A 27,027-nucleotide genomic window follows, 5' to 3' on the forward strand; every position below is an offset into this window, starting at 1 on the left:
TCTATACTGCAGTACCGGCAGTGACCACCCCTGTATATAAAGCCATAGCAGGCTTCTGTACTTCAGTAAATACCTGTTTTATTGTTCTCCTGCAGTCCGTGTATTATTAAGGCGCGGACACTACAGTGGCGACGAACAGGTTCGAACTCACCTGCAGTACTGCATCACCTCACAGGGATCTTTCCCTGAGAAGAAGCTTCTTGGAGGTCGAAGTCAGAGCAACGGGCGTCGACCGCGGGCAACCGCCCAAGGATCCCTCGGAGTTCGGAGAGTTGCAGGAGAGGCTGTGGAGAGCTGGGCTTGGCTCCCCAGTCAAGGTGTTCCAGCAAATCGTGCTGGTAGCAGGTAGTGCGCTGACCCTTCCGGACTGCGGCAGGCTCGAGCTCGATCGAGCGGCTCTGCAAAGGGGCCGTGCAGCGTCGTCGGGAGGAAAAGAGAGAGAGAGAGAGGGTGGAGCGCACAGGGCGCGGTCGGTGCTCAAGAACCGGGCAGCGTAGCGAAAATAAAACAAGGGGAAAGAAAAGTGAGATGCGCCGAAGCCGCGGGTCGCCGCCATTACCCTGCAGAATGCTAGGAGCAGTGTGGCAGCAAGGGGAAGAAGGAAAAGCGCGGGAGGCGCCATTTTATTCCATTGGGGAAGGAAAAGCGCGGGAGGCACCATTTTAATCCATTGGTGAAGAAGAAAAAGCGCGGGAGGCGCCATTTTAAATCACCCAAGATGCCGAAAAGTGGCAGTATCACTGCTTTCGACAACGAGGTAGAAGACTTGACTACGTATGTGGAAAGAATTGAAGTGTACTGCAAGGCAAATGAGGTGGCCGATGGAAAGAAGGCGTCGGTATTATTAAATTTGATGGGCGCGAGAACGTACGGCCTATTGCGGAATTTAATTACCCCAGCTAAACCAATGGGGAAAAATTTTGAAGAGATTGTTAATATCTTACAGGAACACCTAAACCCTACACCGCTGCTGATAGCAGAAAGATTCAAGTTCCATAAAAGAAACCAGCACAAAGATGAGAGCAATGCTGACTATCTTACGGAACTACGCAAGTTATCGAAGCACTGCCAGTTCGGAGCAGGACTGGCAGACACCTTACGGGATAAGTTTGTCTGCGGGCTCCAGAGTGAAGGAACCCAGAAACGACTACTTTCGGAAAAGGACCTGACGCTAGAACAGGCTTTCAGCGTGGCAGTATCCTACGAAGCAGCAGCACGGGGAGCTGCGGAAATACAACAGAAACCACAAGAATACAGCGCTAACGAAATGGCGTATGGAGCAGAAAAGTGCTATCGCTGCGGCAGAACAACCCATGATCAGAAGGACTGCTGGTTTAAGGACAAAATATGCAGGTAATGTGAGTCTGCAGGTCGGGAAAGAAAACCAACACTACAAGAACTACTAAGGAAAAGTACAAGAAAGTAAAGAAATTGACAGACAGTAGTTCGGAAGATCAGGAGAGTGATAAGGACTCCGGGAGCAGGAGACTAAGTTGTCTGAAGTTACACGTGATCGCAAAGGAGGATCACCGAACCATTTGGGTCACCCTCATGATAGCAGGGTCCCCAGTAAAGATGGAATTGGACACAGGATCAGCCCTAACTGTCATGAATCGACGAGACTATGAGCGGCTATTCTCACACATACCCTTGAAGGACACGTCCATTGTATTGAAGACATACACGGGGCAAAAAGTCTACCCCAGAGGAAAAATAAGGGTGCCAGTTCAATACAACGGCAAGGAAACACAGAAACTGTATCTATATATACTACAAGATGGAGGACCACCATTATTGGGACGTGAATGGATCCGAAAAATACAATTGGATTGGTATTCCATTCAGGCGCTAACTGTGACTGACAAAAAGGATGATGACGTCACACCTGGACGACTGTCAAAAATTCTAACTGACGCGAAAGAGGTGTTCCAACAAGGACTTGGGACTCTAGAAGGAGTAACGGCAACGATAAAAATCGAAGATAACGCAAACCCAATTTTTTTTAAGGCCAGACCGGTACCTTAAGCGATCCGCCCAGCCGTTGAAGCAGAGCTGGAGAGCCTGAAGCGTTCGGGTGTGCTGTCCAAGGTGGACTGGAGCGAGTGGGCCACACCCATCGTTCCTGTAATGAAGAAATCATTGAGCAGCACGCCTGGGGAGCCGAAGAAGGTTCGCATCTGTGGGGACTTTAAGGTAACTGTGAACCCAGTCCTGCACACAGTACAATATCCACTTCCATGGACAGAAGATATTTTCGCCTCACTATCTGGAGGGAAACGCTTTACAAAGATTGATCTGGCCCAAGCGTATCTACAAATGGAGGTGGAAGAAGCATCTTGGAAATACCTCACAATAAACACTCACAAAGGCCTTTACCAGTACAATCGACTGGTATTCGGGGTGGCATCAGCCCCGGTTATTTGGCAGAGGGCGATGGAACAAGTCCTGCAAGGGATCCCGGGGACCCAGTGTTATTTGGATGACATTCTGGTTACGGGCGAAAATGACAGTGAACACCTTGCCAACCTGGAGCAGGTGCTCACTAGATTACAGGAATATGGGCTATGAGCCAACCGCCCCAAATGCGAGTTCTTCAGGAGACAAATCTCATATTGTGGCCACATGATTGATGAGGAAGGGTTGCATAAGTCGCCGGACAAGATTGAGGCTGTAGTCAAGGCTCCAGCACCGGAAAATGTGTCGCAACTGAGGTCGTTCCTCGGGTTGGTGAACTACTACCATAAGTTCTTGCCGAATTTATCTACAATTCTGCACCCACTGAATGCCCTGCTGCAAACTGGAGTAACATGGAAATGGAGTGATGAGTGTAAGCGTGCCTTTCAGAAATGTAAATGCCTAATCACTCCAAAAGAAGTATTGGCCCACTACAATCCAACACTACCGATTCGGTTAGCATGTGATGCGTCTCCCTACGGCATCGGAGCGGTGCTGTCACACAAATTCCTTGACGGTTCAGAGAGGCCAATAGCCTTTGCGTCGCGCTCGTTAACCTCAGCTGAGCGTAACTACGCCCAGATTGACAGGGAGGCCCTCAGCCTGGTGTGGGGGGGTGAAGAAGTTCAATCACTATCTGCACGGGCAGAAATTCACCCTACTGACTGATCATCGGCCTCTGGTCTCCATTTTTAACCCGAAGAAGGGTGTTCCGGTGATGACGGCGCAACGGCTGCAAAGATGGTCACTTTTTCTAGGGGCACATCAGCACGACATAGAGTACAAGGGTACGAAACAGCATGGAAATGCTGATGGGCTGTCGCGCCTACCATTGCCTATGGTAGAGGAAGCACCTGCAGTGGACCCTGTTGAGATATTCCATGCGACCATAGTCAAATGTCTACCTGTTACAAACTCAAGTATAGAGAAGGAAACCCAAAATGACCCAACACTCTCTCGGGTCTATGATTTGACGGTGAAGGGATGGCCAGCACATGGCGACTCACTGTTGCCAGCATTCTCGCCAAGGAGAGAACAGCTGTCAGTGTGCCGGGGGACCTTGATGTGTGGATCCCGCGTGGTAATTCCACCCAAGTTGAGAGATAGAGTGCTCAATGAGCTTCATGAGGGTCATCTGGGAGGGGTAAAAATGAAGAGCCTAGCCAGGGCTTTTGTGGTGGTGGCCGGGAATCAATAAAGAAATTGAGGATATGACCAAGAGATGCACAGGATGCCAGAAGGTCCAAAACGCTCCACCACAGGCCCCGCTACATCCATGGGAGTGGCCCTCATCTGCATGGCAACGGGTACACATTGATTTTGCTGGTCCATTTATGGACTCAATGTTCCTAATCACTGTGGACGCCCATTCGAAATGGCCAGAGGTCATCAAAATGTCCTCCACCACCACGGAGAAAACTATTGCAGTCCTACAGACCATCTTCGCCAGGAATGGCTTGCCAGAACAGATTTGCTCCGACAATGGGCCACAGTTTGTGTCCGAGGATTTCCGGAGGTTTCTGAGGAATAATGGGGTGAAACATTACATATCTGCCCCATATCATCCAGCCACAAATGGATTGGCTGAGAGGTTTGTCCAGACCTTTAAAAAGGCAATAAAGGCAATGTATAATGACGACATACCACTACAACACAAGGTGGATAATTTCTTGTTTGCTTACCGGAATACGACACATGCAGTCACCAACCAAGCTCCAGCCATAATGTTCTTCAACCGAAGGCTAAGATGTCGCCTGGATTTGCTCAAACCAAACATAAGACGAGATGTTGAGGATAAGCAATTCCAGCACATAAATGAGAAGCCAACCAGGAGCTTCAAGATAGGGCAACCAGTCTTGGCCCGTGACTACCGAACAGAAAAATGGCAGCCAGGAACGATATGCACACAGCAGGGACCACTAATGTACACAGTGGACGTTGGAGAGAGCATCGTGAGACGCCATGCTGACCAGATTCTAGAGTCACAGGAACAAGCTAAACCCATACCACAAGCAGGTGCACTTGGTGATCAACCCAAAGTACAGATTGCGTCGACCTCAGAAGCAGTGGTATTGGAAGCTGACGAACCAACCAATGACAATGAGCCAGAATCAACTCCGCCGCAAGAACAGGATACTCGAGAAAGGCGCTATCCAGTCAGGATCAGGAAGCCTCCTCAAAGACTGAACTTATAAATGATTATTTCAGTTGATGTATATAGTACAGAGAAAATTGTAATTGTAATTAGTTATTATTTAGTTGTAAAATGAATGTTATGTACTGTTTATCTAAAAGGGGAGGAATTGTTGTGTATGTACCTTTAAGAGAAGAACTGATTCTATACTGCGGTACCGGCAGTGACCACCCCTGTATATAAAGCCATAGCAGGCTTCTGTACTTCAGTCTTAAGTTACCCTCTGTTCAGTAAATACCAGTTTTATTGTTCTCCTGCAGTCCGTGTATTATTAAGGCGCGGACATTACAGTTACAGTTCAAGATTCCGCTAAAATTAATTTGCATAATCACAAATGTAACATGTTCAATGAACCAGCGCAATCGGGCAGTGTAATAGATCCTAATTGTTTCTTTCTTCTTTCCATCAAAATGTATTCCGTGATGTATTTAAGAGTGGCAACCTGGTGCAGTTTTATTAATACAGCCGAAAATGGGTTTCCAGCAAAAGTATGCATTTTTAATAAGGGTTACTTGTGAATGACCTGATTTAAAATCACTGAAAATGACTTTAAAAAAAGCTATACTTAGCCATTTAATAGTTTCATTGGTGTACACTAGTAAGTTTCTTAGTAAATTAAATATTTTTTGCTTTGAAAAACAACGTGCCTTCTAGTGCCTGTGCACCAAAGAAAATGAACGCAATTTGAAGAGCCTTCCCGAACCAGCGCAATTGGTGGAACCTCGCAATTTTGACCTGGGGGCATGGCCAGTTTTGTGGGCAGGGCCCGTATTGGGGGATTTGAATCCTGAACCAGCATAAAAGATTGCGGAAAACACAAGCACAAGTGGTTTTGGGCGTAACTCACGTTTAAAATTCCTCAATCTTTTGCACTGGTTTGGCCGATTCCTCCCGGATTGCACTGATATTACTAGTGGAAACAAGCGGGAACTCTACCCCCAAGACTAGAGAGCTGAAGAGGACTCGCCCTTTTAGACGTCCTCGATCGCTGGGAAAATTTTGGCTCTCAGCATTCTGTCCCATCCTCTGTATTCTCACAAACTGACCTTGATGCTGATCAGCACGAATCACCACCATCATAATCAGTGAGTCAGGTAAAGGCATTTTCCAAGTTGTTACACTCATGTCTACCAGTCCCTTCCACAAAAAACATACTAAAGAAAGCAGCTTTAGCAGTTTGCTCAGTTTTGCAAGGTGGTAGGCATCTAATTATGGCAGAATTTCATAGAATCAAACAGCACAGAAGGAGGCCATTCGACCCATCATGTCTGTGCCAGCTGTTTGAAAGAACTCTCCAATTAGTCCCACTCTCCTGCTATTTCCCCATAGCCCTGCAAATTTTCCCCCTTCAATTATTTATCCAATTCCCTTTTGAAAGTTATTATTGAATCTGTTTCCACCATCCTTTCAGGGAGTGCATTTCAGATCATAACAACTCGTTGGGCTAGATTTTCATGGAGCCGTCAGGCGGGGTTTCAGGCGTGTGGGGGGGGGAAAATCCTGAATTTGGGGGTCCTGACACCATCCCGCCCAAAACCCCGCCCCACGTAAGTTTCGGGGGGGGGCGGGTATCCGCCCCGCACTGGGACCCGCCGAAACCAGGCAGGAAGGGATTAGTGCCAATTAACTGCCTGTTAACAGGTAGTTAACAGGCAGTTTTTAGCCTAATCCCTATTTTGAGGGGTTTCGTGTGGGTTTTCCGACGGCTCCAAACCACGCCAGGTTAGAGCAGGCGGGCCGTCGGGTTGAAGGAGTTGGAGGGGTCGCGATGTTGGCGCTCAGGTGAGTGATGGTTGCATGAGTGTAAAGGTAAGTGTGTTTGGTGTGTCTAAAGTGTGTAAAGAACTTTTACTTACCTGTACTTACCTTCACAGCCTTTCTTCCTGTAGCCGTCGGGAGCGCATCACTCAGCTGGAACTGAAAGCTGAATGGCTGCGATCTGTGAAAAGTGACAGCCTTCAGCTTTGAGTGCCGGTAAGAGTTCCAACTGAGACTGTGCAGAATGACTCATGGTAGAACTCAGACTGTCAGTGTTTCACAGCTTCAAACAGCTGTCAAATGCTGATATTTCATCTGTCAAGAACTCTTGACAGATGAAATTTCAGTCTGTGACAGCACCTGTTGCCAGGTGGCCCTTAATTGGCGGGCTCAACGAGGTCAATCAAGGGAAAATTGCGCGGATTGGCCGGACGTCGAAGTAGGTGGGTCAAAAACCTGAAAGAGGAAGTCCCGCCTTCATCCCGACAGGTTCGGGAAAATCTACCCCGTTGTGTAATTTTTTCCCCTCATGTCCCCTCTGGTCCTTTTGCCAATTACCTTAAATCTGTATCCTCTGGTTACCGACCCTTCTGGAAACAGTTTCTACTTATTTACTCTATCAAAACCCTTCATGATTTTGAACACGTCTATCAAATCTCCACTTAACTTCCTCTGCTCTAAGGAGAACAATCCCAGTTTCTCCATGTAACTGAAGTCGTTCATCCCTGGGACCATTCTAGTAAATCTCCTCTGCACCCTCCCTAAGGCCTCGACATTCTTCCTAAAAGAGTGGTGCCCAGAATAGGCCAAAACACTCCAGCTGGAGCCTAACCAGTGTTTCATAAAGTTTTAGCATAACTTCCTTGCTTTTGTACTCTATTCCTCTATTAATAAAGCCAAGGATCCCGTATGCATTTTTAACAGCCTTCTCAACTTGCCCTGCCACCTTCAAAGACTTGCATATATAGCCCTCTAGTTCTCACTGTTCCTGCACCCCCTTTAAAATTGTACAATTTAGTTCATATTGTCTCTCCTCATTCTTTCTACCAAAATGAATCACTTCACACTTCTTTGCATTAAATTTCATCTGCCATGTGTCTGCCCATTTCACCAATCTGTCCATTTCACCAGTCTGTCGATGTCCTCCTGAAGTCTGTTACTATCCTCCTCACTGTTTACTACATTCCCAAGTCCGTGCCATCTGCAAACTTTGAAATTATGCCCTGTATACCCACATCAAGGTCATTAATATACATCAAAAAGAGCAGTGATTCCAACACTGACCCCTGGGGGACACCACTGCACACTTCCTTCCAGTCTGGAAAAACAACCATTCACCACTACTCTTTGCTTTCTGTCCTTTCGCCAATTCCGTATCCATGCACCCACTGTCCCCTTAATCCCATGGACTTTCTCCATTTACTTTTCCCACTGTCCTTATGCTTTGTAAGAATGCTGGTCCAGTCCTATCTCCCGACATTCTATACAAATAAGTGATACAGAGGGTACGGTATCATAGTGGCTATATTTCTGGAATAGTAATCCAGAGGCCTGGACTGATGATCCAGAGACGGGAGTTCAAATCCCACCATGGCAGCTGTTCCTGCACCCCCTTTAAAATTGTACAATTTAGTTCATATTGCCTCTCCTCATTCTTTCTACCAAAATGAATCACTTCACGCTTCTTTGCATTAAATTTCATCTGCCATGTGTCTGCCCATTTCACCAGTCTGTCCAATTCAGTTAATTAAATACATTTGGAATAAAAAGCAAGTAATGGTGACCATGAAACTACTGGATTGTTGTAAAAACCAATCTGGTTCACTAATGTCCTTTAGGGAAGGAAATCTGCTGCCCTTACCCGGTCTGGCCTATATGTGAGTCACAGACCCACAGCAATGTGGTTGACACTTAACTGCCCTCTGAAATGGCCTAGCAAGCTACTCAGTTGTAACAAACCGCTACAAAGACTGCAGCGGTTCAAGTAGGCACCTCACCAGGGCAATTAGGGATGGGCAATAATGCTGGCCTTGCCAGCGACACCCACATCTCGTGAACGAATAAAAAAAATACAGAAGAACTTTGTGCATTGCCACAGGTGATCTTGAATACTTCACCAGTTGCTGTGGCTTCGTGGGAAAAATAAACTGCAAGTGCCTTTGCAAATACAGAAGTGTAATGGTTATGTAATAGACTAACAATTCAGATGTTGAATGTTCAAATCTTACTAAGGTAAGTTGTCAAATTGAATTTGTATACCCTATGGGACTAGTATCAGAAAAAATTACAATAAAATTGCCAAATTGTCATCAAAACTGACTAGTTCATTCGTGCCTTCAAGGAAGTTGTAAAAGCAATCACTGCTTCCTTCCACCACCAGCCTCGCAGGAGAATTAGGGATGGGCAATAAATGTAGCCTTGCCAATGCTACCCACATCCTGAGAACAAATAAAACATAATGACTGGATGCTACAATGGCTGATGTGAAACAGTACATTTTGGACAGTACTAGGAAATATGCTGTGTATAATTTTTTTTTCCAAACTATTTGCTAAGTTAGGTTCCCCTGTTCCATACCATTCACAGATCGAGATGGTGAAAGGTGACTTGGGTTTTTTCTCAGCCAGTTGATGTGCTGTATCAACCCAGTTGGGGATGCAGGCAAGTGTCTGGGTTGCCTCCCACTGAAATCAGATGCTCACTCCATGGGCAACTGCAGACATAAAGCTACATTCCGCTGGCCTGCAGTGTGATTGACTTGCACAACAAAAGGGACCACCACCACACTCAATTTTAACAATCTGGTCAGTCAAAACTCACTGAAATTTAAAGTAAATTTTCACTTTAAAAAAGTCAATCCAACTCCTTCAGTTTTTTTTTACAGTATTATTTCTACCTATTCTATACAGTATATTAATTTGAGATCCAAACTCATAGCTACCTCAGATGATGGTCGGGGAAAGAAGCTATACAAGGAAACAGTAATAGTGTTTAGACTGTACATTGTTGCTGTGGTAAACCACTGTTATTGTTGTTCACCGTTGTTGTTGTTGTTGCACACTGTTGTATCTATGCATGCCTCAGCTGGCTCCGCCCCTGGCTCCACCCACATGCCCAGGTATAAAGGTGACTGCTCTGCACCCCCCTGCCTTCTTGGAAACCAGTCAACCACGAGAGGCATGCTCTGTTCTTTGTTAATAAAAGCCTTTTAGTTGCTCTCCTAACTCTCCGTCTTTTATGAGTAATTGATAGCGCATCAATTTTATTAACAAAAACAAAATGTCGGCACCAACCGCTGAGCAGCAGGCGCTGCAGCAAATGACGGCACCAAACGCTGAGCAGCAGGCGCTGCTGCATGCCCTCAGACCAACATGCCTGGACCTAGACCCTCAAGAGGCGGGTTCGTCTACCAAGTTCACACAATGGCTGCGTTGCTTCAAAGCTTACCTGGAAGCCTCAGCCGTGACACTAGATGGAAACAAACTAAAAATCCTGGCCTCCAAGGTGGGCCACCAAGTCTACACGCTCATCCAGGACGCGACTACCTACGCGGCGGCTATCGATCTGCTAAAAGGACAATACACACGCCCGGTAAATACGGTTTATGCCAGACACCTCCTGAGATCCTGCAAACAGCAGTCCGGGGAATCGGTGGCAGCATTCCTACGGGCACTACAGATACTCGGCCGAGCCTGCGATTGTAAAGAGGTATCGGCCGCGACACACACGGAGGGACTTATCCGAGATGCTTTCGTTGCGGGCCTCAAGTCCGACTACTCCCGGCAGAGACTGCTGGAGAAGGGCGAAATCGACCTGAAGAAGGCAGCGTCCCTCGCGCTCTCGCTAGACGCGGCCCACCGGAATATGGACGCATTCTCCCCTAATCGCTCCGCACCGTGGACGCCGCAACCTTGGGTCATGGGACCGCCACCCCCGGCACCAACTGCTGCAGCGATGTCCAAGGGCCCGAAATGTTACTTTTGTGGCCAGGCAAAACACCCCAGAGCACGCTGCCCGGCGAAAAACGCTACCTGCTCTGGCTGCGGGAAGAAAGGACACTACGTCAGCGCTTGCAAAGGTAAAACCGCTAACGCCAGCAGCGCCGTGTGTGAACCGTGGGGGCAGCCATCTTGTCCGCCATCTTGGACACCTCCAGCCGCGTGGGGATCGGGACCATGGGCGCAGCCATTTTGTCCACCATCTTGGACGCCTCCAACTCCAATCGCGGGTGACCCGGACTCAACCACCGCCTCGTCTGACGACCACAGCGACTCGCTCGACCATATGCTGGCCTCCGTGACGCTGGACCAATCTCTCCCTCACCAACTGTCCAGGTCCATGATGGACATTACGGTAAACGGCCGCGCTACTACCTGCCTTTTCGACAGCGGGAGCACAGAGAGCTTTATCCACCCCGACACGGTGCGCAGTTACGCTCTCCCGGTCCTGCCAACGCGCCATCGGATCTCTATGGCTTCCAAATCCCACTCAGCAGACGTCGGTGGCTACTGTGTAGTGACCCTTTCAGTAAGGGGCACAGAATACAAAAATTTTAAACTTCTTGTCCTGCCCCATCTCTGCGCTGCCGTTCTACTGGGGTTGGATTTTCAGTGCCACCTTAAAAGTGTCACATTAGCGTACGGCGGACCCCTCCCCCCACTCACAGTCTGCAGCCAGCAGCTTTTAAATCGCCCGCCGCGCACCATTTGCAGCCTCTCCACACTTAAGGTCTCCCCCCACCCCCTTGTTCGCTAACCTCACCCGCGACTGTAAGCCCATCGCTGCCAAAAGCAGGCGGTACAGTGCCGGGGATAGGAGCTTCATTAAATCCGAAGTAGCAAGACTCCTGAAGGAAGAGATTATTGAGGGTAGCACTAGCCCATGGCGAGCACAAGTGGTGGTAGTGAAGACTGGCGAAAAACAGCGCCTAGTTATTGACTACAGCCAGACTATCAATCGCTACATCCAGTTAGATGCATACCCACTCCCCCGCATATCTGACATGGTCAATCAGATAGCACAATACCGGGTGTTCTCGACGATTGATCTGAAGTCGGCATACCACCAGCTCCCCATCAGGGCTGAGGACCGCCAGTACACAGCTTTTGAAGCTGACGGTCGTCTCTACCACTTCCTCCGAGTCCGCTTCGGCGTCACCAACGGGGTTTCGGTCTTCCAAAGGGAGATGGACCGAATGGTTGACCAGAACGCGCTGCAGGCCACCTTCCCCTATCTAGACAACGTCACCATCTGCGGCCACGACCAGCAGGACCATGACGTTAACCTAGAGAAATTCCTCCGTACGGCCCAGCGGCTGAATCTAACATACAACAAGGACAAATGTATGTTTCGCACCACGCGCCTCGCCATTCTTGGCTGCATAGTGGAGAACGGAGTCATCGGCCCCGACCCCGACAGAATGCGCCCCCTTATGGAGCTCCCCCTCCCCCACTGCCAAAAAGCACTGAAGAGATGCCTAGGGTTTTTCTCTTACTATGCTCAGTGGGTGCCCAACTATGCGGACAAAGCCAGACCCCTCACCAAGTTCACCTCCTTCCCCCTGACAGCAGAGGCATGTGCAGCCTTCACTCTCATAAAAAGAGATATTGCGAAGGCCACAATGCACGCAGTGGATGAGTCCATCCCTTTCCAAGTGGAGAGCGACACATCCGACTTCGCCGTAGCTGCAACCCTTAACCAGGCGGGGAGACCCATGGCCTTTTTCTCAAGGACCCTCCAGGGCCCCGAGATTCGACACTCCTCTGTCGAAAAGGAGGCCCAGGCCATTGTGGAAGCGGTGCGACATTGGAGGCATTACCTGGCTGGAAAACGATTTACCCTGCTCACTGACCAGCGTTCAGTAGCTTTTATGTTTAACAATAAGCAGAGGGGCAAAATCAAGAACGACAAGATCTTGAGGTGGAGAATTGAACTCTCCACCTACAATTACGATATCTTGTACCAGCCCGGGAAACTCAATGAGCCCCAGATGCCCTATCACGTGGTACATGCGCCAACGCGCAGGTTGATAGACTGCAGACCCTCCACAATGACCTCTGCCACCCGGGGGTCACCAGGTTCTTCCATTTCATCAAATCCCGTAACCTGCCCTACTCCATCGAGGAGGTCAGGACCATGACCAGGAACTGCCAAATCTGTGCCGAGTGCAAACCGCATTTTTATAGGCCAGACAGAGCAAGCCTGATCAAGGCCACTCGCCCCTTCGAGCGCCTGAGCGTCGATTTTAAAGGGCCCCTCCCCTCCTCTGACCGCAACGTGTACTTCCTCAACATAATTGATGAGTACTCCCGTTTGCCATCACTTGCCCAGACATGACCAGTACCACGGTCATTAAAGGTCTGAATGACCTTTTCGCCTTGTTCGGCTTCCCTAGCTATATCCATAGCGACCGGGGCTCATCCTTTATGAGCGACGAACTCCGTCAGTACCTGCTCACGAGAGGTATTGCTACAAGCAGAACCACCAGCTACAACCCCCGGGGGAACGGCCAGGTGGGAAGAGAGAACGCGACGGTTTGGAAGGCCATCCTCTTAAACTTAAAATCTAAGGGCCTTCCGACTCTCGCTGGCAGGAGGTCCTCCCTGCGGCGCTCCACTCCACTCGGTCACTGCTTTGTACGGCCACCAATGCCACCCCCCATGAAAAAATGTTCACTTTCCCCAGGAAGTCCACATCGGGGACCTCGCTACCGACATGGCTGATGTCTCCAGGACCCGTCCTACTGCGGAAGCACGTGAGGTCCCATAAAACGGACCCCCTGGTCGAGAGGGTGAGCCTCCTCCACGCCAACCCCCAGTACGCTTACATGGCGTGCCCGGACGGGCGGGAGGACACAGTCTCCATACGAGACCTCGCACCTTCGGGTGCCCCTAAAACACTACCATTGCCATCCACCACTACCCACAACCCAACCCCTGTAGACGGCATGCCGCAGCCCCAGGACCCGTCATTGACCACCCAACCACTCAATGAGACGCCAGATTCAACGTTGGATGCTGCACCGCCACCACGATGATCAGGACGGCATACAAGGCCACCTGATAGATTTACTTACACGAACCTTTAGTACACTTCACCCCGCCGGACTCAATTTTAAACAAGGGGTGAATGTGGTAAACCACTGTTATTGTTGTTCACCGTTGTTGTTGTTGCACACTGTTGTATCTATGCATGCCTCAGCTGGCTCCGCCCCTGGCTCCACCCACATGCCCAGGTATAAAGGTGACTGCTCTGCAGCCCTCTGCCTTCTTGGAAACCAGTCAACCACGAGAGGCATGCTCTGTTCTTTGTTAATAAAAGCCTTTTAGTTGCTCTCCTAACTCTCCGTCTTTTATGAGTAATTGATAGCGCATCAGTTGCCAAGATATATTGGGTTAAAATAGGGATTATGCTAATATTTAGTGGCAGATTCACTAATATAGTGTAGCTATTTTATGCTCAACATTCTTGTAAACAATGTCTGCTGTTTCAGTAGAGGCCAGAGGTTAACCGGCACCTAAATATCCGGAAGTCTCTCTTAACCGGCAAAATTCAGGAGTAGGTTCAGGTAAGTTTTACTATATATTAGTGGCCGTGTAACCGGGGCTCCTGTACCTGTGGCCGTGTACGGGGCTCTCGTACCTTGGTAAGTATAACTCTCTGTAATCTGGACTTTTTGATCAACCGGCACCACGTCAGTCCCGTCGGTGCCGGATAAAAAAGAGTTTCCTGTAATAAAGCTACCATTTGTGTATAAATTGTAAAAGGTGCAATGAATTCTAGCAACTTATTAGCACTTTAATAAATATAAAAGTTGCATTTGAAAAGTAACAGCTCCTGTGAAAGTTTATATATTTCTTTTAGCTACTATAAAGATTTTACTCATCTTTACTTCTGATATATATAACATGCTGCTTTCGATGTCTAGCATGCATGTAGTCCTGTGTTGCAGCTTCCCCAAGTTGGCACCTCATTTTTTGGTATGCCTGGCGCTGCTCCTGCATACCTAAAAATTAGGTGCCAACTTGGGGAAGCTGCAACACAGGACTACATGCACGCTAGACAACGAAAGCAGCATGCTATAGACAGAGCTAAGCGATCCCACAATCAAAGGATCAGGTCAAAGCTCTGCAGCCCCGCCATGAACCTCAATCCTCAATGATGGTGGAGCCCAGCACGCGAGTGCAAAAGACAAGGCTGAAGCGTTTGCAACCATCATCAGCCAGAAGTGCCAAGTGGATGATCCATCTCGGCCTCCTCCTGACGTCCCCACCATCACAGAAGCCAGTCTTCTGCCAATTCAATTCACTCCATGTGATATCAAGAAACGGCTGAGCGCACTGGATGCTGCAAAGGCTATGGGCCCCGACAACATCCGTGCTGAAGACTTGCACTCCTGAACTATCCATGCCTCTAGCCAAGCTGTTCCAGTACAGCAACAACACTGGCATCTACCCGACAATGTGGAGAACTGCCCAGTTATGTCCTGTCTACAAAAAGCAGGAAAAATCAATTCCGGCCAATTACTGCCAGGACCACTCGGCTCCCGACCTCATTACAGCCTTTGTCCAAAAATGGACAAAAGAGCTGAATTCCAGAGGTGAGGTGAGAGTGACTGCCCTTGACATCAAGGCAGCAGTTGACCGTGTGTTGCAGCAAGGAGCCCTAGTAAAACTGAAGTCAATGGGAATCAGGGGGAAAACTCTCCACTGGCTGGAGTCATACCTAGCACAAAGGAAGATTGCTGTGGTTGTTGGAGGTCAATCATCCCAGCCCCAGGACATTGCTGCAGGAGTTCCTCAGAGCAGTGTCCTAGGCCCAACCATCTTCAGCTGCTTCATCAATGACCTTCCCTCCATCAAAAGGCCAGAAGTGGGGATATTTGCTGATGATTCAGTGTGTTCAGCTCCATTCACAGCTCCCCAGATAATGAAGCAGCCCATGCCCACATGCAGCAAGACCTGGACAATATTCAGGCTTGGGCTGATAAGTGGCAAGTAACATTTGTGCCACACAAGTACCAGGCAATGACTATCTCCAACAAGAGAGTCTAACCACTGCCCCTTGACATTCAATGGCATTTCATCGCCGAATCCCCCACCATCAACATCCTGGGGGTCACCATTGACCAGAAACATAGACATAGAAACATAGAAGAAAGGAGCAGGAATAGGCCATTCGGCCCCTTGAGCCTGCTCTGCCATTCAATGAGATCATGGCTGATCATCCAAACTCAGTACCCTGTCCCTGCCTTCTTCCCATATCCCTTGATCCCTTTAGCCTCAAGAAATATATCCAACTCTTTCTTAAATATATTTAATGAACTGGCCTCCACTGCCCTCTGTGGCAGAGAATTCCACAGGTTCACCACTCTCTGGGTGAAGAAATTCCTCCTCATTTCAGTCCTAAATGGCTTACTCCTTATCCTTAGACTATGACCCCTGGTTCTGGACTCCCCGGCCATCCGAAACATCCTTCCTGCATCTAGTCTGTCCAGACCTGACAGAATTTTATAGGTTTCGATGAGATCCCCTCTCAATCTTCTAAACTCCAGTGAGTATAAGCCCAATCAACACAATCTCTCCTCATACGTCATTCCTGCCATGCCAGGTATCAGCCTGGTGAATCTTCGCTGCACTCCCTCCATGGCAAGAACGTCCTTCCTCAGGTAAGGTGACCAAGACTGCACACAATACTCAAGGTGCGGTCTCACCAAGGCCCTGTACAACTGTAGCAAGACATCCTTGTTCCTGTACTCGAACCCTCTTGCTACGAAGGCCAACATACCATTTGCCTTCTTAACCGCCTGCTGCACCTGCATGCTTACCTTCAGCGAAGAAACTTAACTGGACCAGCCACATAAATACTGTGGCAGCAAGAGCAGGTCAGAGGCTGGGTATTCTGCGGCGAGTGTCTCACCTCATGACTCCCCAAAGCCTTTCTATAAGGCACAAGTCAGGAGTGTGATGGAATACTCTCCACTTGCCTGGATGAGTGCAGCTCCAACAACACTCAAGATGCTTGACACCATCCAAGACAAAGCAGCCTGCTTGATTGGCACCCCATCCACCACCTTAAAACATTCACTCCCTCCAGCACTGGCGCAACATGGCTGCAGTGTGTACCATCTACAAGATGCACTGCAGCAACTCGCCAGCCCTCTTCGACAGCACCTGCCAAACCCAAAGGACAAGGGCAGCAGGCACCTGGGAAACCTTCACCTCCAAATTCCCCTCCAAGTTACACACCATCCTGACTTGGAAATATATCGGCGTTCCTTCATAGTCGCTGGGTCAAAATCCTGGAACTCCCTCCCTAACAGCACTGTGGGAGTACCTTCGCCACAGGGGTGGGTAATAAATGCTGGCCTTGTCAGCGACGCCCATATCCCAGGAACTAATTTAAAAAAAGTTAAATTTGCAAATTCGAATCGGTCTTTACTCAGTAAGCTAAAATCAGGTTGCTCACTCCATGGCCATATTAGACATAAAGCTGAATTCTATCAGTCTATGGTGCAATGGGTTTGCACACTGAAGCACTGTGCCATCACATTGGCTGTGATGCGTGATCTTTCACTCCCTCAACCAACAAATAAAATGTACTCTTTGTAACGATAAGCTCACTAAATGGAAGCCTGATGCTCTGTCCTGAATAGTGTACCTCCACTGGACGATTTGCTGATGATTTTGTCATTTGTGCTGGACAGGAGGCAGTTGATTGCTCTACAAATAATAGCAGAAGCAGATAGCAACAAAACAAAAAATCAGCATGAACACACTAGAGCAATTTTCCAAAAGGGTCTCTTTTTATTCAGTAGTATTAGGGAATAAATTCCTGATAACCTAGAATTATTCAAAGATGGCGGAGTGATCCAGCAGGTTCATTATACGTTTATTAGGTGGAAAATTCCTTTTCAAGTATTACATCTAATTTCTTTAATTAACTCACGTAAAAATTAAATGTATTTTTTGTACTCACCCAGATAAGGAATGTTAGTGCTGTGACATGAAGCAGATACCTATTTCAGAGGCAACCAACATCAAGCACTCCCGCATTAGTTTATAGCACAGCTAGCTATAAAGCTTCCATATTCTGCCTCATTCTTAGAAGGGCAGGCCCTAACTGCACTAGTCATCCATGAATGTGGGTCTCCAGCCAGCAAACACTGATCAGGCTCTTGTTACATACAATCTCTTAGGCCCACTGAAAACAAATCCAGGTACCTAGCCACTGTACCACCCAGTCTCCTTTTCAATAGAATTTTAAAATACTTTTATAATTACAGATCCCCCCTCCTGTCTTGCCTATTAAAACCCTCCTAATGTGTTAAAATCCTCCACCTACAAAGTAACTGAAGTATATACTAAAAATGATCTAGCTCAATATTTCTTTTAAGTTCTTAAGTGCAAATATCACACTGCATAGTGGTGCTTTCCAAAAGCAGGATAAATGGCACACTCTTTCCTCCAGCGTTGATGTGAACACCTAATTCTTATTCTGTACACAACTATATCCAAAAATGCTGCACATGTTGTTAAAGAGAGAAACGTTACTGGGTAAGTGTGAAAATTCTCATCCTTGTTTTCAAATCCTTCCATGGCCTCGCCCCTTCCTACCTCTGTAATCTCCTTCAGCCCCACAACCCTCCGAGATATCTGCGCTCCTCTAATTCTGCCCTCGAGTATCCCTGATTATAATCGCTCAACCTTTGGCGGCCGTGCCTTCCGTTGCCTAGGCCCTAAGCTCTGGAATTCCCTGCCTAAACATCCATTCCTTTGTTACCTCTAGACTTGACTATTCCAACACACTCCTGGCTGGCCTCCCACATTCTACATAAACAAGGTAATCTAAAACTCGGCTGCCCGTGTCCTAACTCGTACCAAGTCCTGTTCACCCATCACCCCTGTGCTCGCTGACCTATATTGGCTCCTGGTTAAGCAACGCCTCAATTTTAAAATTCTCATCCTTGTTTTCAAATCCCTCCATGGCCTCACCCCTTCCTATCTCTAATCTCCTTCAGCCCCACAACCCCCCACCCAGAGATATCTGCGCTCCTCTAATTCTGCCCTCTTGAGCATCCCTGATTATAATCGCTCAACCATTGGTGGCCGTGCCTTCTGTTGCCTCGGCCCTAAGCTCTGGAACTCCCTGCCTAAACCTCTCCGCCTCGCTACCTCTCTTTCCTCCTTTAAGACGCTCCTTAAAACCTACCTCTTTGACCAAGCTTTTGGTCACCTGCCCTAATTTCTCCTTATGTGGCTCGGTGTCAATTTTTTTTGTGTCTTAAAATACGCCTGTGCAGCACCTTGGGACGTTTTACTACGTTAAAGGCGCTATATAAATACAAGTTGTTGTTGTTGATCAGTGTGAACCAAACATTACCACTCAGCCTGTGATGAAGTTACAATAGCAAAATACTGCGGATGCTGGAAATCTGAAATAACAGGAAATGCTGGAAACACTCAACAGGTCAGGCAGCATCCATGGAGAGAGAAACAGAGTTAACGTTTCAGGACCGATGAAATTAGTTGTGTTTATCCAATGCGTGATTTTGAAGACACGGGCTGAGATGGAGAGCAATAGAAACCCAAACTCTTGATTCAGCAGGTCTGTAATGTTTCTTTCTCTGCCCACTGAGTGTATCCCCCCTGTCAAATACACGAATCTCCCTACACAGGAGAGTATTGAATAGATCACCATGATCCGTGCTGCTTTCCACCCTCAGTCTTTGTAGTAAAAGGGGAGGGGGAGCCATCTGACAAACATCAAAAAGGAGACAGAATTTTCAAAAAAAGCAAACTTTTGGTTTTGAAGTGATTTTTTAAAACCGACGCAGCTGAGAGTATTCATGATAATTCCTAAACATAAATGTTTCAGTAACCTGCAAAGCGGCATTTAGGATTTACCGACGTGTCTTGCTCGAATCAAGAGACCCTGAAACGTATTTCAAACCATTTATCTACTAAAAAAATACATACATAAATGATATGAGGCAACTCAAGCAAGCTAATTTTAACTTTGTCGGCGAACCAAACGAAGCACTCTTCACCCTATATCAGACAGTGATATGGATAAGAAATTGGTTTAACATTGATTTTCTGTTGTCACTATCGTTTCAGTCTCTGTGGAAGAACCGCGTTTAAACAAAACACCATGTTAGGATCTGATTTACCTTTTACAGTGTCTGCATTCCACGTAGTTGATTCAAGAGATCCATAATGTTTTGCGCATGCTTTTTCGTTCTCCATGATTTTTAAATTCAGTAATAAAACACAGGTACTTTTTTCCCCCCAGCTCTTTTTGGTCAATAATGTTACAGAACTAGATTCTTACAATACCATGCGTGGTTTACATCCATTGTTTAAACGTGTTCAACATTTAAGTGAAATTAGCACCAGAGAGAGCAGCAGCAGCACTTCGGAAGGGGAGATGTGGATTCTGATGCTTTCCTGTGTTCAAATCTGAAACTGACCACGGCGAATGGGCGCAGGTTTTTCCCCCACAGAGGTGAGTTTCAGAGACTCCTGGTGGATTCGGTAGGAATTGCCGCCTATGGGAGGATCTTTTGTTTCTTGGCAACATATCTTGCGCTCTAACGAAAAAAAAATTTAACAACCTAAAGCATACCTTTACTGTAGTGCAGTAAATTGAAAGCAATAGAATAGAACACCCGATTTGTTTCTGAAGATTATAGTAGACCTTTGTCACATCATCGTTGACCGTTTTCTATTTGTTAATTTGCCAAATTGGCAGAGCAAGTTCCCGGATTATATTGGTCTTTTAAATCGTTCATTACCTATTGGAGGTTTATATTTACCCTTGCAACCGGTTTAACACAAACATACACAATCGTGTAGGTACGTAGTGTACATCTAAAGGAAGGAGAGGGCCCAGTGAAACGAAGCATTGGTTTGCCTTTCGACTGGGACATTTGTTCATCACGTTGAATGTATGAAGTTCTGAGGTCTTTTCAACAAGTTTTTTTTTGCTGGCAGATATCATGGTGGACGTCAATAGATGGCAGGTTCCTGTGATTTAGGCTGCTTTCGTAATATAGTTGCACAGGTATCTGCATAGTGCGGTGCCAAATATAAGAATATGAGTATATCCGGAGTAAGAAAAGGCCATTCAGTCCATATGCAATTATTTTATCACGGACTCTCTCCCTGCCTGTGCTGCGCCCCCTATTGATCATTTACCTCAAGAAACTAAAGTTCCTTCCCCCATGTTCTCTGAAAAAATGGAATAGTGTTGTCTCTATAACCTGTAATCCATTTTAATTATACCTATTGTCCCCCGAGTCAACTTCTTTCGCTGGGAGTCTGTTCATAGGTCTTCTAATCTCTAACTTTTCTTTCTTGTGAATTCTGTACTGTGTCCTGATCACACGTTCCCATTTCCCCCATTCTGGTAGTGTTATGCTATCATTCATGCTGTGTCAAACTGTTACTCTGATGTTGCATACAGAGGTGAGTCATTCTAGATTATGTGATCCATTATTTTAACCATTAGCAGCAAGATTTCCTGTCCTTTGGGTCTCCTTTTCTCTCACACTTCCAGTGGGTCGGCAATATTTGTGTAACAATTAGCAGCTGGGTATGCTACAACAACTTGTATTTATGTTGTGCCTGTCCTGTAGAAAAACATCTCAAGAGCACTTCACAGTGGGGTGGAGGGAAGAGGAGGAAACCAAGCAAGAGGGAAACAGCTGATGGGAAAGGGGGGGGGAGGGGCAACAGCTGATGGGAAAGGTGGGGGGAGGGGCGGGGCAACAGCTGATGGGAAAGGTGGGGGGGAGGGGCAACAGCTGATGGGAAAGGTGGGGGGGAGGGGCAACAGCTGATGGGAATGGTTGGGGGGAGGGGCGGGGCAACAGCTGATGGGAATGGTTGGGGGAGGGGCGGGGCAACAGCTGATGGGAAAGGTGGGGGGAGGGGCGGGGCAACAGCTGATGGGAAAGGTGGGGGGAGGGGCGGGGCAACAGCTGATGGGAAAGGTGGGGGGAGGGGCGGGGCAACAGCTGATGGGAATGGTTGGGGGAGGGGCGGGGCAACAGCTGATGGGAATGGTTGGGGGGGAGGAGCGGGGCAACAGCTGATGGGAAAGATTGGGGGGACGGGAGGGGCGGGGCAACAGCATGGTGGAAGAAGTGGATGGTTAAGAAGTTTCAGAGGAAAGGAAAGTAGCAAGGCAATATGATTTTGGAAGAGAACTCCAAAGACCAGAGACAGGACAACTGAAGGATTGACCTCCTTTGGTAGAGTAAGGGAGTCAGAGGATGTAGGCTGGCGTGTGTGACTAGAAAAACTAAGACCGTGGAGGGACTTGAAAAGTAAGTCAAGACCTTGAAGTCGATGCACTGGGGGTCAGCAGCCTGGCAATGCCAGGCATAATAGAAATGTGGGAGAAATCAGGCTGCGGATTTCTGGATTAACCGGAGTTTGTGGAGAGGAAGCCAGCAAGGAAAGCAGTCAAAAAAGGCCCCATGTGGCATTTGAAATGACATCACTTTCAGTTGATGTTTACATTCACATAACTTGATGTTTCTACCAAAGTGGTATCTGTAAGCCAGAGGTGTGACCAACATCGTAGGCTTTGCACTGCACTCCAGGCAGCTGTTGAAAAGGACACATAATAAAACATATGATTGGTCAGAAGTAGAATTACAATTTATAATACTGTAAGTAGCACATTTGTAAATGGCTCCACTGACATCTAGTGACCAAAAAAATCAATGCTGCAACTCTTCCAGGATTATCAAATTGGGATTTATTTTAATTAAATAAATAACTATAGATAGATCGAGGCAGGTGGATCTTTATGGACTTACTCACTTTGTGTACCCACCCCTCCCCTTTCCATCATCCATATCTATAGGGGGGGAAAACCTTGTAAATAAGAAAAATAGACAGTCCAGTATCACTTTGAAAAGGTTGTTTGCTCTGCACTGCTTTATTAGGGAAATGAAGCTGGGCAGGTGGAAAGGGCATCAGTGGGAGAGCATGTTGGTGGTAGCGATCATAATTCAGTTAGATTTAGCATAGTTATGGAAAAGGACAAGGATAGACTAGGAATAAAAATACTCAATTGGGGAAAAGCTAATTTTACTAAGCAGAGATGTGATTTAGCCAAAGTCGACTGGAGACAGAAACTTGAAGGTAAATCAGTGTCAGAGCAGTGGGAGGCATTCAAGGAGGAGATAGTGAGGGTTCAGAGCAAGTATGTTCCCTGAAAGAAAAAGGGTGGGACTAACAAATCTGGAGCCCCCTGGATGTCTAGGGACATACAGGGAAGGATAAAGAAAAAAAGGGAAGCTTATGACAGATACCGAGAGCTCATTACTGCAGTTATTCACAACATATATTAATGATCTAGACAAGGGAACTAGATGTAATATCTCCAAATTTGCAGACGACACAAAGCTGGGTGGGCGTGTGTGCTGTGAGGAGGATGCCGAGAAACTCCAGGATGATTTGGACAGGTTGGGTGATTGGGCAAAAGCATGGCAGAGGCAAAAGCATGGCAGATGCAATAAAGCATGGATAAATATGAGGTTATCCACTTTGGTGGCAAAAACAGGAAGGCAGATTATCTGAATGGCAATAGATTGGGAGAAGGGGAAGTGCAACGAGACCTGGGTGTCCTTGTGCACCAGTCGCTGAAGCATGCAGGTGCAGCAGGCGGTTAAGAAGGCAAATGGTATGTTGGCCTTCGTAGCAAGAGGGTTTGAGTACAGGAACAAGGATGTCTTGCTGCAGTTGTACAGGGCCTTGGTGAGACCACACCTTGAGTATTGTGTGCAGTTTTGGTCGCCTTATCTGAGGAAGGATGTTCTTGCCATGGAAGAAGTTCAGCGAAGATTCACCAGGCTGATACCTGGGATGGCAGGAATGACGTATGAGGAGAGATTGGGATGACTGGGTTTGTACTCGTTGGAGTTTAGAAGAATGAGAGGGGATCTCATTGAAACTTATAAAATTCTGACAGGACTGGACAGACTAGATGCAGGAAGGATGTTCCCGATGGTCGGGGAGTCCAGAACCAGGGGTCACAGTCCAAGGATAAGGGGTAGGCCATTTAGGACAGAAATGAGGAGGAATTTCTTCACCCAGAGAGTGGTGAACCTGTGGAATTCTCTACCACAGAAGGCAGTAGAGGCCAATACATTAAATATATTCAAGGAGGAGTTGGATATATTTCTTAAGGCTAAAGGGATCAAGGGATATGGGGAGAAAGCAGGGACCGGGTACTGAATTTGGATGATCAGCCATGGTCGCATTGAATGGCAGAGCAGGCTCGAGGGGCCGAATGGCCTACTCCTGCTCCTATCTTCTATGTTTCTATGAAACCCTAGAGGAGTATAGAAAGTGCAGGGGTGAAATTAAAAAGGAAATTAGGAAAGCAAAGAGAGGTCATGAAAAAATATTGGCAAGTAAAATCAAGGAAAACCCAAAGATGTTTTATAAATACATTAAGAGCAAGATGATAACTGAGGTAAGAGTAGGGCCTATTAGGGACCATAAAGGTAACCTGTGTGTGGAGGCGGAAGACATGGTTCTTAATGAATACTTTGCATTTTCACAAGAGAGAGGGACAATGCAGAAATTGCAATCAGGGAGGAGGAATGTGAAATATTAGATGAAATAAGCATAGTGAAAGAGGAAGTATTAAGGGGTTTATAGCATCTTTGAAAGTGGATAAAACCCCAGGTCCAGATGCAATGTATCCCAGACTGTTAAGAGAAGTAAGAGGAAATAGCAGAGGCTCTGACCATCATTTTCCAATCCTCTCTGGCTACAGGTGTGGTGCCGGAGGACTGCTAATGTGGTGCCGTTGTTTAAAAAGGGAGAACGGGATAGACCGAGTAATTACAGACCAGTCAGCCTACCTCGGTGGTGGGAAAATTATTGGAAAAAATTCTGAGGGACAGGATAAATCTTCATTTAGAAAGACACGGAATAATCAGGAACAGTCAGCATGGATTTGTTAAGGGAATGTCGTATCTAATTAACTTGATTGAATTTTTTGAGGAGGTGACAAGGAGGGTTGATGAGGGTAGTGCGTTTGATGTAGTCTATATGGATTTTAGCAAGGCTTTTGATAAGGTCCCGCATGGCAGACTGGTCACGAAAGTAAAAGCCCATGGGATCCAAGGGAAAATGGCAAGTTGGAACCGAAATTGGCTCAGAGGCAGGAAACAAAGGGTAATGGTCGAAGGGTGTTTTTGTGACTGGAAGGCTGTTTCCAGTGGGGTTCTGCAGGGCTCAGTACTGGGTCATTTGCTTTTTGTGGTATATATCAATGATTTGGACTTGAATGCAAGAAGTATAATTATGTAGTTTGCAAATGATACAAAAATTGGCCGTGTGGTTGATAATGAAGAAGAAAGCTGTAGACTGCAGGAAGATATCAATGTGGGTCAGGTGGGCAGAACACTGGCAAATGGAATTCAATCCGGAGAAATGTGAGGTAATGCATTTGGTGAGGGCTAACAAGGCAAGGGAATACACTATAAATGGTAGGACACTGAGAAGTGCAGAGGATCAGAGGGACCTTGGAGTGCATGTCCACAGATCTTTGAAGGTAGATAAGGTGGTTAAGAAGGCATACGAGATACTTGCCTTTATTAGCGGAGGCATAGAATATAAGAGCAGGAAGGTTATGTTTGAACTGTATAAAACACTAGTTACGCTGCAGCTAGAATACTGCGTGCAGTTCTGGTCAACAAATTACAGGAAGGACGTGACTTCACTAGAGAGGATGCAGAGGAGATTTACGAGGATGTTGTATGAGTTGGGAAATTTTAGCTATGAGGAATGATTGGATAGGCTGGAGTTGTTTTCTTTGGAACAGAGGAGGCTGAGGGGAGACCTAGTTGAGGCGTAAAAAATTATAAGGGGCCCAGATAGAGTGGATAGAAAGGACCTATTTCTCTTAGCAGAGGGGTCGATAACCAAGGGGCATAGATTTAAAGTAATTGGTAGGAAGTTTAGAGGGGAGTTGAGGAGAATTTGTTTCACCCAGAGGGTGGTGGGGTTCTGGAACTCTCTGCCTGAAAGGGTGGTAGAGGCAGAGACCCTCATCACATTTAAAAAGTATTTGGATATGCACTTGAAGTGCCGTAACCTACAAGGATACGGACCAAGTGCTGGAAAGTGGGATTAGGCTGGATAGCTCTTTGTTGGCCGGCACGGACAAGATGGGCTGAATGGCCTCCTTCTGGGCTGTAAATTTCCATGATTCTATGATTACACCTCAGAGCTTATGTATTTGATCACAAAGGCTCCAATATTCCGCTTATATTTACAAGACACTCATGCAAATCTACCCAAGCAGACTTGGCAGATGGGGCAAGTTATCCTGGTGGCAGGCACCATACCTGTGGAACCGCCAAACCATTGACATTTCTTACATATTGAATATGCACATACATGTTACATGCCAAATAAATCTGTGCATTATACATCTGAACATTTTTCAAATATAGATTCCAGGTGTGAATAAATAATACTAAGGCCAAAATATCACTAGGAAATTCCGAGGCCATATCAAACGCGGTGTGAAAGAAGCATGAAATATGTAGGAGGAAAGGAAACTAAGTAGAGACGAGATAATTTCAATAGAGCCACATTGATTCAGAAGTGTCCTTGATTTTCTGAAAAAGATTCTTCCGCAATATCATTTTAGAATGTGTAAGTCAAGTGCAGTTCACTGCAGCAAAAATGAGATTTGGAAAAATGTTAATTTACATTAATAAGGTATTTCAGACTGTTAAAATGACCAATTACAATAAATGGCCCAGATTTTCCAATCGGAGGCTTCATGCATGCGGATGCCTCCAATCTGGAAAAAAATCAATGCAGTAACCGGAGGGCTCCTGAGGTCCGGACACTTCTGCTCCTGGGCCACTCCTGGTGCGCTCGCGCAGAGGCCCAGGCAGTTCGCAAGCGTCCCTGGGATCACGTGGGCCACGGGGAACCAATGGAAGAAGGGAATCCCCCTTCACACTTTTGACAGGTCCCTCAGCTTAGACCCGTCAAAAGTATGAATGGGAATCACTCAAAAGAAACACTAAAACATTAAATATTTTTTTTTTTAAATCACGTATTTAAAATTAGTTAAAATTACATTAAATTAAATATTTTAAACAAAAATTTAATTTTTTGAAAAAAATTAAAGTTTTTTACAGGGCTAAAAATAAACTTACCTTTTTTAAAAAGTATTTTAAAATTATAAATTAGTGAATTTTTAATTTTTTTTTTACTTTTTTAAAACTCTCCTACTTTTACCAGGCATAATTTTTTTTAAGGTTTTCAGTGGGGGAAGGTTGTGCAGAAAGCGGAACTCTCCCCCCGCAGAAGCCCTTCTCCAGGGCAGGCGGGCGATCTGTCAAGAGGATTCTTGAAAGATCGGAAGTATCGCAAGTGCCGGTTTTCAGCGCATGTGCTTCGCACGCCTGAAACTGGCACTTGCGAGGCCCCAACGGGTGTGTACACAGCTCATACACACCTGCAGGGATCAGAAAATACAGGCCATTAGGTTAGTTAATATGTGTAATGGTGAGAATTGAGTTTATACATTGACAAATAAAAATGTGTCTCAGTAATTTACACTTAGAACAG

The 27,027-nt window shown here is 46.6% G+C and overlaps 1 protein-coding gene across 1 annotated transcript in view; it reads right to left on the bottom strand.

Moving 5' to 3' along the window:
* Window positions 1–19,864, bottom strand: part of pik3r6a (phosphoinositide-3-kinase regulatory subunit 6a) — a 77,750-nt gene extending 57,886 nt beyond the window's left edge. The window contains exon 1 of the mRNA XM_085963481.1: window positions 19,578–19,864. Coding sequence (XP_085819607.1) covers window positions 19,578–19,653 — 76 coding nt within the window. The 5' untranslated portion in view covers window positions 19,654–19,864. The remainder of the gene's footprint in view (window positions 1–19,577) is intronic.
* Between the last annotated feature and the right edge of the window lie 7,163 nt (window positions 19,865–27,027).

Source organism: Somniosus microcephalus, chromosome 21 (assembly GCF_052327205.1).
Source record: "Somniosus microcephalus isolate GS21.2 chromosome 21, FLI_Smic_1.0, whole genome shotgun sequence".
NCBI lineage: Eukaryota > Metazoa > Chordata > Chondrichthyes > Squaliformes > Somniosidae > Somniosus > Somniosus microcephalus.